Raw genomic sequence first — 13153 nt, 5'->3', positions numbered from 1 at the left:
CTCTCAAGAGAACCTGTAACATCCAGCATTAGCAGCATATTCAAATCCCCGAATTCTACTAGCATACCAAGTGTGCCAAGTTGAGGGTTATATTCATTGCGCAGACTAGGCAGGGTAGGATGAACAGAAGACTAGATAGGGAGGATGAACAGGAAAAGCGGACACGCGATTTATTTGCTCTGTGCTTCACAGTGCACTAAGTAAAGGTTTGATACTCAGCGTATATAACAAGCATCTGTCAACGAAATTATCTGACTGATGTCTCAGCACATCAAACTTCCGGCTTCTTGGCTAAAATGAAATACATAGGCGTGAAAATCTCCTTTTGCCCACCAGCGACTAAGCAATCAGCCGTTGAATCCAACCTGTCAGCAACCATTTGCGTTCCCTTTGGTAAAATACCAGCTCCCTCTAAAGCCCTAGTCATATAGTGCGTAACAATACGCCCCAACTTGCTCATGGGCCCATAGGTAATGAGGTCTGACAAGCTCCGCACATCCTTGACTGACATGGAAAGAGGATGGTACCATGGACTTATGGCTGGCCGAGTCGCAAGGTCCTCATGCTTCAGAAGCTCAAATCCTGCATTTTTCATTGCAAGAAGTCCTTCGGAAACGGTGAATAATTTCGGGATTCCATTCCCCTGTTGGATACCAAGGGCAATACTGCGATGCACGTGGTTATCCTCATCAAAAGTATCCGTCAAAAGCCACTCGTAGACACCAAACACACCGCCTGGCTTCAACACACGGAATATTTCGCTGTATACGATTTCAAGAGTTGGAGCATGCACGCATGCTTCAATGGAGTATGCAGCGTCGAAGAAATTATCCGGAATCTCTATTTTCGTAAAATTGTCTTTTGTGAATGTCACATTGTGCGAAAGTCCTGCTTGTTCGGTATAGTGTATCGCCTTCTGAATCTGATAGTCGCTGTTGTTGACACCAATTATTGTCGCATTGGTGGAGGAAGCGATTTCGCGAGCTGGGCCACCGAGGCCGCATCCAACATCTAGTACCGTCATTCCTTCTTTAATACCAATCTGGTACGCAAGGTATTGTTCATGGCGGGTAATAGCTTGCAGAAAGGGCTCCTTGTAAGCGAACCGACAGAAATGTAGTGATTTGCACCATCCATACTCGTAAAAGTCCGTTACCAGATCGTAAAAGCTATAGATATATAGGTCAGTAATAGCTTAATCCAAAGTATCTCATCTCATGTGACGCTTCGGAACTTACCGATTGACCATGGTCGCATGTTCCACTTGTCGTCGCTATGTAGAACTAGGCATTAGCCTGGATCATATTTGGGAAGTCCTTAATTCACCTTCTCTGTGCAAGTTCGATCATTTTCGGCCATGTCTTTGTCAAAGTACTGGAAGTATTTCTCCAGCACAGCTCTATAGGTTTTGGAATCTTTCCTCATGGCAAAGAGACCCTGAGCTTTGGCTGAGCTGCCATGAAGCTGCTGACTGAGCACCGCGTCTTGCTCACTGATCTCCTGCTCATCTCGTAGCGATCTCATCTTGCTTTCTTTGGTAGGGCTCGGTAGAACTGTATCATGTGAACTAGAACGATAAGATGAATTGATTGGATAGATTAATATCGTGAAAAGAACGAAAAGAACTAAAGTCTAGGAAACTTGCATCTTAGGAGCTTTTAAGTGTTGACACCACACAACTATTCTTCTTCAGTCAAACAAGCATTTTAAAAGGCGGATACTTGGCTGGAATGCCACCTAACCTTTTTAGCACAGATTAATGGACCTTTCCTGCACCCTAAAATGTCACCCAACCATCACCTGCATCATATCTATGAATGAGAAAGTTATCTTGGTTGATGGGAATGTCTTTATTCATGAAATCATAGTTGAGAAAAACGTCATCACCAACAAAAGCAGCGTGTGGTTACAGTGTGCCCTGTCTCTTATGTTACATAAGAGGACTAGAGTTCCAAAACCAGTAGAGATTTCCTGTACCTATGGCGATCATGCCTTGTTCTGGTGACTCAAGTGGATATAACCTAAGTTCCGTGGTTTTTTGTTAGTTGGTTAACTGAGTATTTAACTTTTTACGTAATCAACTTGTGTTCTGCAACCACCGCCATGCTTGTGTAACTGTCACCATACTTGTGTAACTGTCGCCATGCTTGTGGAGAATCAATAACTACTTGTGTAGTGTTATTGCAAAAAAATTCAATTAAATTCTCAACGTCTTCCCTATCATAGTTGGCTAGTTCGATCAATTTCGATTTTCTCGTTACAGCCTTTCTTATGGATTCCCCATTGTCATATATACTCTCTCCGGAGACGGGGAAAGCTAAAGCTCGCTTGCGCAACTATCAGGTGCAGCAAGGCGTCTTCTGGGGTCGGCGAAGCAGTATTGCTCCATTATCTGGTGCTGTCGGTGCGATTGCCCTTCTAATTGCCACCCCCTTGACTATAATTGCATCATGTGTGGCTCTACAACATTTTGATGGGTCAATCCTGAACATGCTGTTAATGCTTTGGGTTGACGGCATTGGCTCTTTTACCAGCCGCTACTTTCCGGCTCCAACATTAGGTTCATTCTTTGCCTATATTGGTTGGATTGCTTTTCAAGCCGCCCTACACATGGCAATTCCAGGAAAGGCATATAAAGGGCAGCTGACTCCGGGGGGCAATGTGCTTCTGTACAAGATCAATGGACTAAGAACCAGCATTATTGTTGTAGTTCTTTTCTTATTGTCTAGTACAGCGGGGCTATTCGACCTGTCCTGTATAGCTAGATCCTGGCCTGGAATCCTTCTTGCCTCCATTATGTACGGGTATTTGGTTTCCATCGTGACTTATCTGAAAGCCCACTTAGCTCCGTCGCATATTAAAGACACAAGATTCAGTGGTATGAACAGTATCCAAGCTATACCCAAAACAGTCTAACTTTTATTCTATTAACAGGTTCACCTATCCATGACTTTTTCAGTGGTTGTGAGCTCAATCCCCGCTGGGGTCGTGACTGGGATATCAAGCTATTTCACATTGGAAGACCTGGGATGTGCGGGTGGATGTTGATGTGCAATGCCTCTTGTCCACTTATTTCCTTAATAGAGACGGACTAACAATTATAATAGTGACATATCTTTCGCTGCTTTGCAGGTTCAAAAACACGGTTTCATTTCGAATTCGATGATCGCTATTCTAATTCTTCATGGGATTTATATAGTCGATTTCTTCTGGAATGAGGATTGGTATGGTGTTCCAATTTGATGGGCTGGCCGGGTTTGCTAATCAGGGAGATTTAAGGTACCTTCGGACTATCGACATTCACCATGACCATTTTGGATTCTACCTCGCGTGGGGATCGACTGTGTGGCTCCCTGTGTTGTATTCATTACAAGCCCAATTCCTAGCCTACAGAGCTGTCCACCTCTCTTCAACTAGTTTCACCTTGACCCTAGTGCTGGGGCTTACTGGATACGCTGTGTTTAGATCGGCAAACAACCAGAAGCTTTCAGTCCGCCTCAAGAAAGGAAATTGCATGGTCTTCGGACAAAAAGCGAGGGTCATCAGAAGCACCTACAAAATCTCAGATGGATCTATCCATGAGTCTCTGCTTCTATTTTCTGGTATTTTTAACAAATATTCCCCCGATGTTGAAAATAGAGGACAGACTAATAAGTGACGTGATAGGTTGGTGGGGTTATGCGCGACACGCCAACTACGCTGGAGATATTCTAATGGCGTTCGCTTTCTGTGCATCCTGTGGAATGACACATATATTGCCTTGGACTTATTTTATCTACCTTACACTTCTTCTAATCAATAGATGCTTTCGTGATGAGGCACGGTGCCGGGAAAAATATGGCGGACAGTGGGAGCGTTATTGTCAGATAGTTAGGTGGAGGCTTTGCCCTGGGCTGTTTTGAATAGGCTTTCTGTCTGATCAGGCAAAAAGGATTTGACCTCAATGGGGCGGCAAGTTGGCTAATGATCTGGCCACCGGCGGTAGGGTGTGTTGCACCTCTGTTGCTAAGAGAGATGCTGTGAGAGGTTTCGTGAATAGTTAATAATGAGACGTATTGATATTAAACATACAATCGATTATATCAGCTCATATAGCCAAAAAAGTTACTGTTAGTCCGGGGCAAGGACAGAAGAAGCATGGTACTATGGATGTGCAAGTGGCCTCACGGGGCCGACGTCGGCACTCTATGTGCACACAGCTCATATATAGGACCCTGACTGACTTGAAACCACGCACGTTATCAACTCCGCTTCGCTATTGAGGAACTTACAAAGGTAGAGATGAAAGGACGGCATTGAAAGCTAGGACTATTTAGGAAGCAGGGCTCAATTGTTCAAAGCATCAGAAGAAATCGCTTGGGGCTTTTTCCACGCGATCCCTGAGGCATCTTATATACATTTAGGGATTCAGGGCGACGTCAGTCACCAACTGAGCCAGATCATTAGCAACCCGACCAGTTTCGGTCACCATCTTTATCGGGGCGACCTCGCTACGCAACCTAAGGCATGAGTGGCCTGAGGCAGCCGCCGCGACACCATTCTTACAGATGGCGGTGGTAGGAGTACAGGCCTCAAAACCAATAATTTACTCCATGCCCTCTAGCATTATAGATTAATCTCTTTGCACATGATATACAAGGGAACGGCTTGTTTAGGCAGGGCCAGAGGGGTCAATCTCTGGCCCTTGTTTAACCCTGTTTGATTCGCTTTCTTCTGAGGCCCTCCGCCCTCCTAGTTCTTTCATGCATCTAGTTTTTTAAACGGTTCGTTTTCTTTTTACCTCAAGACTTCTAAATGACCTACTTGAATCAAACGCTAAGACCTTTTTCTTGATTTTGGTCCGTGTAGCTATATCGAAATTCGTCACTACTGGATCTCACTGGAACAACGACGGAAACGGACGGCCCTAGCTTGTTTGACGCTGCCTATACTTTGACTGCCGTTTGCAGCCATGCTGTAGGATTAATTTGCGAGCCAGCACATTTTTTTGAGAACCCACCACTAAATGCATGTCACTGAAGATAGTAAGCATCATCCACTCATTTTTGACGTAATGGAATTAAGTATTCAGTGTGCCATAATGTATTTCTTTTGATAAATAAGGAGCATTCAGTATCAATATCTTCTTATTATCAAGCATTTGTTCTTCTGCACATATAATTATCCACAAAAACATCTGCGACAGACACTCTGTTAAGTGATATGGAGAATCTGAACCATTCTTCTATATATCAGCCACACATGATGGACTTCCTAAATAATCTTTTGTTATCAGATATTACACTTTGTCTTATAATAGGCTTCACGGGTTATAATATTGCCCTTTGTTTCCATCGTCTCTGGTTAAGTCCACTTAGCAGGTTTCCTGGTTCGCCTTTTGCCAAAGCGACATTTTGGTACGAATTCTACTATGACTGGGTCAAACCAGGCCAATACTACCATAGAATTCATGAAATGCACAAAACTTATGGTAAGCATAGAAAGCCCTCACTAAATAATATAATATTCATGATCATTTACAGGTCCTATTATTCGGGTAACGCCAAATGAACTCCACGTCTCTGACCCTTCATATTACGCGAAGTTATTTGTCACAGGAGGTGTTAGAAAGTCGGATGCTTACACTGGAGCAGCCGATGGCACTGGCTTTGAAGGTCTTACCTTTTTCATATGGATTAACGCAAACTTCAGGCTAATATGCGATGTCTAGACTATGCTGCTATGATTCGGACACATGATGATCATCGATTAATTCGCGCCCCTGCCCAGCAATACTTTTCCATATCTAGTCTAGGACAGTTAGAGCTTCGAGTGGTGAACTGTACGAAGACTCTTTCCCAACGGCTAGAGAAATACAAAGATATGGATAAGCCATTTAATATGACTTATGCACTACTTGCACTTGCCACTGGTATGTACACACGAAACTATGTCAAGTGACATCCGCTAAGAAGAAAAGATGCCATCACAACAGTCCTTTACGAAAAGCCAACTACTTCTCTTGCTGAGCCAAATTTCAATAGAACCTGGTTAGTCAATAATATAGCGTACTGGGTCTGGTTTCTCTATCCTGATCCTATTCCAGGTTCGAGATGCGGAAGAAAGGAATGGGGGTTATCCCCTTATTAGCTACCATACCATGGCCTGCAAGGTTGGTTCATAGTACCCCACTGCAGAGTAGGCGGCTTAGCTGACTTCTTTGTTATTAGGGCACCCACTATTCAACTATTACAATTGGTTTCCTCTTGCATACAAGTAAGGATCCTGGGGAATTTAGCAGCGCTGTCCAGCCTAACATGAGAAAAAAAAAAGTCCTGGCATCAGAATTCCGAAGCTATGCTGCAACCCCCCGATGGGGTGAAAGAAGATTTTGGAGCGACACAGCGTGCCGAGGCTTCAGAGAAACAATTTGGGCAAGGCATATATAAGCGAGGGGCACAGGTCTGAATCCTGCACACAATCCCAGACCAGAAACTGGAGGGCATACTAACTTGGTGATCTGAATTTACAGCTTTTCCATGAAAGCGGGATCTATCATCTTTCCCATACCTTGCACACCATCATCACGCACTTGGCTTTAGATAATGATATATGCCAGCGTTTGCGAAATGAGCTTGGAACCATTGCAGAGCACAGTCATGAATCCCCTCAGTCCTGGCAGGACCTACAAAAGCTGCCGTATTTGGATGCGTGCGTAAAGGAGGGCTTACGGTAAGTAGGGTCTGTTCATGTTAAAGGCATATATGATGGATATACGGCTGATTCCGGCATCAGTATGGCTACAGGCTCCCAGAAGCGCTCAACACGCGTTTTCCCCAATACTATGGTTTCTATAAGCGGCTGGGTTGTCCCAGAAGGGGTAAGCATTCAGAGACTGCCAGGAGAGGTCAAAAGAACGCTGAGAGAAACAACAGACTCCGATTTCGATGTCCACTTACTGGATGCATATGGACCCAGCGGTTTTCGTGGACCCGCACAAGTTTGATCCGAACCGCTGGCTTGAATGTGATGAAAACGAGTTAAAAGCCGAATATTTCGTTCCCTTCGGCAAGGGATCTAGGAATTGTTTAGGAAAAAAGTAAGTTATGATAGCCAAGCTATTGGAACCATGGGACATATGCTAAAGTAACTATCTCTAAAAAAAACAGCTTTGCTCAGATGGTGCTTTACCATACCTTATGGGAATTTTACCGACCAGGCGCACCAAGTATGCAGTTGTTCGAAACAAACGGCAATGATGTGGTTCCGACTCACGGATATCTGTTTCCTTTGCCAAGCTTGGATTCAGAAGGTGTGAGGCTTCTTGTTCACAGTAATCGTGCTTGAAGTAATCTCATGGGGGTGCTTCAACTACCTCGTCATCAGTTGCGCTATGTTCAAGAACTCAAATGGCCCTACAAGCTCGTTGGGCATACGAAGGCCTGTCATGGGTTTTTTGAGAGCCAGGCAACCTGAGATTCTCATCCGTTACGGTGTAACTAAAAGGCCATAGGGCAGGAATTTAAGGCATCCGGTGACCGCCAGGGGCCTACCTTACGTCCCGCGTCCCCAACATGGAACCGATATGCACCAGTCCGCCAGGGACTATACTGCTGCAAATCCTTAGGCATTTCTGCGTCGGACGGACGGCTGCGCTATCTTGATTTGTGTTTCTCGATTACATAGTAGCTCCAGTTGGGACCTACCACTGCTTTGTTCGGTCGGCTTGATCTCTAAATTGTTTATAGAGCGTCTTGAAGGTTTATTCTTGGATATTGTAAAGAATCCACATCCCCATTACAGCCTCCCTGTTTGACATTCGATATCTTTACGTAATTAGCAGGCCGATATCACCCAGCAAATAAAGATATTATATTACTTCATAAGGTCCGGCAGCTGACGAAGCCTTAACTGTCTTGATTTGGCTGGCTCCTCAGTGGTGACTTAATCTTCGCACCTACCTTTCCCGTCACTGTCCGAAAGCGGGCACTAAAATCCGATGGATCCAAGTGCAAGAGAAGGAGAGCATGTTATTAACAGTACATTACAGTCGTCATACGTTGCATTACCCTATTCAGAAAACATTGAAATGTAACCTTACTAAACATATTACAGTGGTTTCTGTTATTTCCAACGGTCAAATTCGTGTCCCCTTGGGCTCTGTCCTGGACTAAATGTGTTCATTACTCGTTTATTTAAACTCATACCCGCACCTTGATTGCAAAAGACAAATCTTCTTTCTTCACTCACTGAAGCATTGTGGGGCTAGCTTAAACTTATCAAGACGCTGCATACATACGACGCTTTGAGAATATCTCCCCAACATCGCAAAAGGATGGATTTCTTTGCGCAAAGGAGACCACCGCGGCCTGAAAGAATACCCTCGGATATGGTGCTCCCAATGCCAATCTGGGATGACCAGCAATTTAGACGCGCGATTTGTTTACACGTTACATTCCGCTTTGATGATGTCCTGGACACAAAGGCACTTGGTCTGGCACTTGGCCGTCTATTAAAGATTGGCAGCTGGCGAAGGCTAGGGGCGCGGCTACGAATAAACGTATGTACTCGGATGATAGTCAATTAACATCTCTCGTATCTCCTATTTGGCGTATAACCCGCCCGCAGCTGACACGGATTAGGGAAATGGAAAATTGGAATACCATATTCCTGCACAATACGATGCGCAACGCCCCGGAATTCATTACACTGCGGCCAGGCATTCCTTCAGCATCAATGAACACCCCTTGGCTCATAAGCTTCCTCTAGCAACTGGTCAGCCATCATTGCTTAATAGCGGTGAAGATGTTATGTCTCTGTGCCTGGCGCCTGATTGTCCTCAGCAAATAGAGGACTGGATTTATTCAGATAGACCACAGCTTAACGTTCATGCCGTGACATTTTCTGACGCGACGCTTCTTTCAGTGACGTTCTTGCATTCGCTTATGGATGGAGTGGGCCTTGCTAGTTTCCTCAAGGCTTGGACAGATGTCTTGAAAGGACAGGAAGAACGAGTTCCAATCTTCCAGGGAATTGGTGATGATCCGTTGGCCCAGTTGACGGAGAGAACCCCAGCATATAAACATGTCAACTTCAATTTTATGTTGAGAAGGTTTGGTATACTAATCTTTTTCATCCGCTATATCTTTGAGCTGATTTGGTATTGGAATGAGCAAACGCGCATCATTTGCATTCCAGGACACATAGTCGATGAATTGCGAACTCAGGCACTGCATGAAATGGCTGACCTAAAGGATGAGGAATATGCCCCCTTTCTCAGTGAAGATGACGTGCTGTTGGCATGGTGGACTAAGGCGATGATTAGAGCCCTGGCTCCGTCTCGCAATCGCACGATATCACTAATAAGCATGTTCGACATCCGCTCAATGTTGCTCAATGATCCACTATCAGAGAATACAGCCTTTATTACCAATGCTATCCTCACATCATTCACAATGTTACGCTCCCATCAAATTCTGGAACAACCTTTGAGCTTCATAGCTTCTCGAACCCGCAGCGCGCTTACCCAGCAACGTACTAAGCCGCAAGTTGAGGCCTTACTTGCGGCACAGAAATCCAACTTGTTAAAAACTGGACGTCCACCATTATACGGCGATTCAAGCTGCCTACCGATTTGCTGCACTAATTGTCGCCGGTGTCGTTTCTTTGAGCTGGATTTCTCTTCCGCTGTCATCTCCTCGAGCAGCCCGCTAGGTGACAGGCAGAAGCTATCTGGAAGACCAACCAGTGTTATCCCTAATCTCCACTTCAAGAAAGGCTTCCGTTTACCAAACCTGGGTGGTATTATTGGCAAGGACGCATCTGGGATGTGGTGGCTGATGTGGACATTGCGGAGTGGAGCATGGCCTGCGATTGAGCAGGAGCTAAATGGTTTGGTTAACAACGCGGGCTCCAGTGATAGGCCGTGATATTGCTTGCGTTCTCTCCGTTTTGACCAAGCTATTGACTGTGTATGCGACGAGAAAATTAATGCTATGACTGGCAACTCTACAGCCCATTCTAATATCGCGAGACCTGCACCGACAATGCTGCAGCCAACATGTGTCCCTCCCCAGGCTCCACAACCTCCACGACATATGCCCCCAGCTGCAAGGATGTTAGAAAATTGATTATGCCTTTCCCAAATGGTTTCGAGATTCCTTACTAGGAGATCGGAAAAGAGAAGCACGAACAAGTTTAGATTCAGGGCTAAACAGCAAAATGCCGGTGCCGCAATCTATAGGAAGGCGAACGGCCAGCCATTGGAGGGAGCTGATGTGGGAATGGCGGACAATGAAAGAGAGCTCCCGCTGGACAAGGCAGTGGCTAGAGGATATATAGCCATGACAAAGGTACTGCTAGAATCTTTGGTTGGAACATCTTCCATGACTGGTTTTAACAGATCTTCTGGCGCTTCCAAATCACTATTTTTGGCTGCTGCGAGGGGGTATACGGAAATCGTTTAGCTGCTGGTCCACCACATCTTTGACGTGAATGCTAGGGATCATATGAGCGAACTCCATTGCACTTAGCAGCCATACACTCAGGCGCGGTAATGGTACTGCTTAGTGGGAGTTGCTCAAAGGCTTCGAATGTGAATGCTTTGACAGGCCTAGACGCGTTTTGTTGGGGTTCGGCGTCCCAATCAGGTGGGACTGCCATCGGGCCTCTTTTAGATCCCGCCCGGCACACAAAGAATCAACACCAGTTCACCAGAAAATATAGTCAGCAGCACTTAATGTTAGCGTCTGCGGTTCCTTAACCTTATATACCGGACTATTTGGAATAAGCGGCTTGTTTGGAAAACAGGATAATCGGGTATACTAGCATCCTCTTCATATACTGGAAATCTGCAAGCATATATATTTTTATTAGTAACTTCCTAATAAGGTAAGTGAAAGAAAAGTATTATAAAGAAAGTCTAGATTTTATATTATAATTACTGAAATAATTGCTAGTTGTCAGACTAATTTAGCCTCAACCTATAATATTGTTCGCGTTATCAAAATCCATGGGTTAGGGTTTAGGGTATTCTTCCTTTCCTAGTTATCCCTATCTAGATAGCTATCCTTATTTCTGCTTTATAACCTTATTTTACTAGGTTCTTAATACTATTCCCCCTCTTTTTTACTTTTTATTTTAAGAAGCATAAGTAGTATAGGTTCCTATATTATATATTAATAAGTTTTCCTGTTTTTCTATGTAGTTTTACTATAGTTTAATATATCCCGAGTTATTAAGACCCTAAAGGCTAGATATCCTTATTATAGTAAATTTACAGTCCAGGCTAATTTTATTAAGAAGGTACTCTTATTAATAACCCTTATAAATATTATAATTTTACTAGCTTACTATATATTATAAATTTATCTAGCAAGAACTACATAAGGTATACTTAACTTAGTTATAAATATAAAAAATAATCTTATAGCAAGTAAGATTAGAGCTAAATAAAATAAAATACTAAAAAATATTTTATTAGAATAGAGGCTATTAAAGAAGAGCTAGAGTAAGTAATACTCTATTATAAATAGAAAATAATGTACTTAATAAGTAAAATCTACTATATTTACTAACTCTAAAAGTATAATAAAAAGTATAATAATAAGATATTAGCCTATAACAGTATTTTTCTTAAATAATTTAAGGAAGAGAATTTATTAATTATTAAAGATTACTAAGAGCTAGAGTACCCTACTAATAAATATAAAGCTATTTAGCTTACTACTACTTCAGACTTAACTAATTTAAATTAAAAAATTAAGTCTCTAATATTCTGGTAGAGTATAAATCTTTTTATTTTTAAAATCTTTAATAATACTTCTAGACTTTCTTTTAATAACCTATCAGGTTCTTAATAAGTTCTTAAATATTTTTAAAGGTATTATATCCTTTTTATTTAATTAAATATCAGGTTTTATTACTAACTTACTTATAGTCTAGAATCTTTTTAACTTTATACTTTATTTTATCTATTTCTTTAATTTCGATATATTTAGTAAGCTTGATTTAAATAAATACTAGTTCTAATAATAAAATAAAAAACTGGGTAATTATTTTATAAAAACTAGTAACTTTATTTAGTAATTAAATAATTTTAATTACTTCTAAATTTTAAAAAATCTTAAGTAGATATAGTCTAGCTTTATACTTAGGTATTTTATTTTAATATTTTATTATAGAAAAAAGACTTTTTCTTCCCTTCTCTAAATCTAGCCTTTCAAATTTTTTAATATTATAATAAATTTTAAGTCTCTTAATAATTAGGCTTAGATTATTTTTAATTTATTTATAAAAAGTCTAGTTTTCTTTTTGCTAGTTTCTTTTATATTAGTTTTTTATATATACTTGGATAATATTTATAATTAGTTTTAAAAATATTATACTTATTATATTATAAACTAAGTTATTATATATAAACTAGGCTATTAGTAGGTTTTCTTCCTAGTTATCTTATATATAGTTTATATAATATTATAAGTATTATTTAATAATTCAGTCTATTTATTTAGTTTATTTATTAGATTAGGGTCAGTATATAATGGTTATTAATAACTTAATTCCTATTTAGTCTATAACTAACTTCTAGAATTTTATAGTAAATAGTTTATCCTTATCTAAGGTAATATATTTTGTATACTATAATTTATTATAATAATATTAATAAATAATCAACCTATATTCTTTATAGTTATAGTTATTATTATTATTAATACTAGAAAAATATATTCTATAAGTTAGTCTATAATAACTCTAAAACAATCCCTATCTAATACTATAGTTAGTAGAGAACCTATAAAATTAACTATAATTTATTCCCCTAATTTTATTAATATTTCTAGATTTTATAATTTGTTATAGAATATATAATAAGCTGGTTTATTCCTAGTATAGCTTTTATATTTACTAATATATTCTTTAACTTTTTTCCTTATATTTTAAATGTAATAATTTTTTATAATATTTTTTAAATATTTTATTAATTCTAAAGTATTTTTCTATTAGACTATTATAATATAAGGAAATAATCTTATTAATTAGTATTAACAGGATATAAACTAATCCCTTAATTTAAATTATACTATCTTAGTATTTAATCCTATTATTTAAGATTTTTAAGATTTATTATATAAGTTTATTATTTTTTAAGACTTTTTAATCTTATTTAAGACCT

General features: G+C 40.6%; 4 protein-coding genes across 4 annotated transcripts; 3 read left to right on the top strand and 1 right to left on the bottom strand.

Annotated features, from left to right (window-relative positions):
- Positions 1-271: 271 nt before the first annotated feature.
- On the bottom strand, positions 272-1524 carry BJY04DRAFT_216657 (sterol methyltransferase; the record flags this gene model as incomplete). Its single annotated transcript, XM_073715815.1, has 3 exons — positions 272-1169; positions 1239-1273; positions 1327-1524. The coding sequence occupies 3 exons, from the start codon at positions 1522-1524 to the stop codon at positions 272-274; spliced, it is 1131 nt and encodes a 376-aa protein (XP_073572754.1).
- Positions 1525-2271: 747 nt separating this feature from the next.
- BJY04DRAFT_226762 (ergosterol biosynthesis ERG4/ERG24) lies at positions 2272-3902 on the top strand (the record flags this gene model as incomplete). Its single annotated transcript, XM_073718487.1, has 5 exons — positions 2272-2878; positions 2935-3049; positions 3108-3224; positions 3280-3602; positions 3667-3902. The coding sequence occupies 5 exons, from the start codon at positions 2272-2274 to the stop codon at positions 3900-3902; spliced, it is 1398 nt and encodes a 465-aa protein (XP_073572753.1).
- A 1103-nt stretch (positions 3903-5005) lies between these two features.
- BJY04DRAFT_206608 (cytochrome P450) lies at positions 5006-7326 on the top strand (the record flags this gene model as incomplete). The annotated part of the gene is made up of 12 exons (XM_073713732.1): positions 5006-5024; positions 5276-5470; positions 5523-5654; positions 5711-5911; positions 5960-6029; positions 6086-6151; positions 6210-6255; positions 6325-6441; positions 6512-6711; positions 6775-6859; positions 6915-7078; positions 7149-7326. 12 exons carry the CDS (start codon positions 5006-5008, stop codon positions 7324-7326), a joined length of 1473 nt encoding a protein of 490 aa, XP_073572752.1.
- A 100-nt stretch (positions 7327-7426) lies between these two features.
- On the top strand, positions 7427-9908 carry BJY04DRAFT_226761 (uncharacterized protein; the record flags this gene model as incomplete). The annotated part of the gene is made up of 4 exons (XM_073718486.1): positions 7427-7446; positions 8335-8539; positions 8622-8754; positions 8785-9908. 4 exons carry the CDS (start codon positions 7427-7429, stop codon positions 9906-9908), a joined length of 1482 nt encoding a protein of 493 aa, XP_073572751.1.
- Between the last annotated feature and the right edge of the window lie 3245 nt (positions 9909-13153).

The sequence above is a fragment of the Aspergillus karnatakaensis genome (assembly GCF_047715665.1).
Source record: "Aspergillus karnatakaensis strain CBS 102800 unplaced genomic scaffold BJY04scaffold_16, whole genome shotgun sequence".
In the NCBI taxonomy this organism is placed as follows: domain Eukaryota; kingdom Fungi; phylum Ascomycota; class Eurotiomycetes; order Eurotiales; family Aspergillaceae; genus Aspergillus; species Aspergillus karnatakaensis.
Note: the sequence above shows the minus strand (reverse complement) of the source record. Positions and strands in the feature narration are given on the sequence as shown.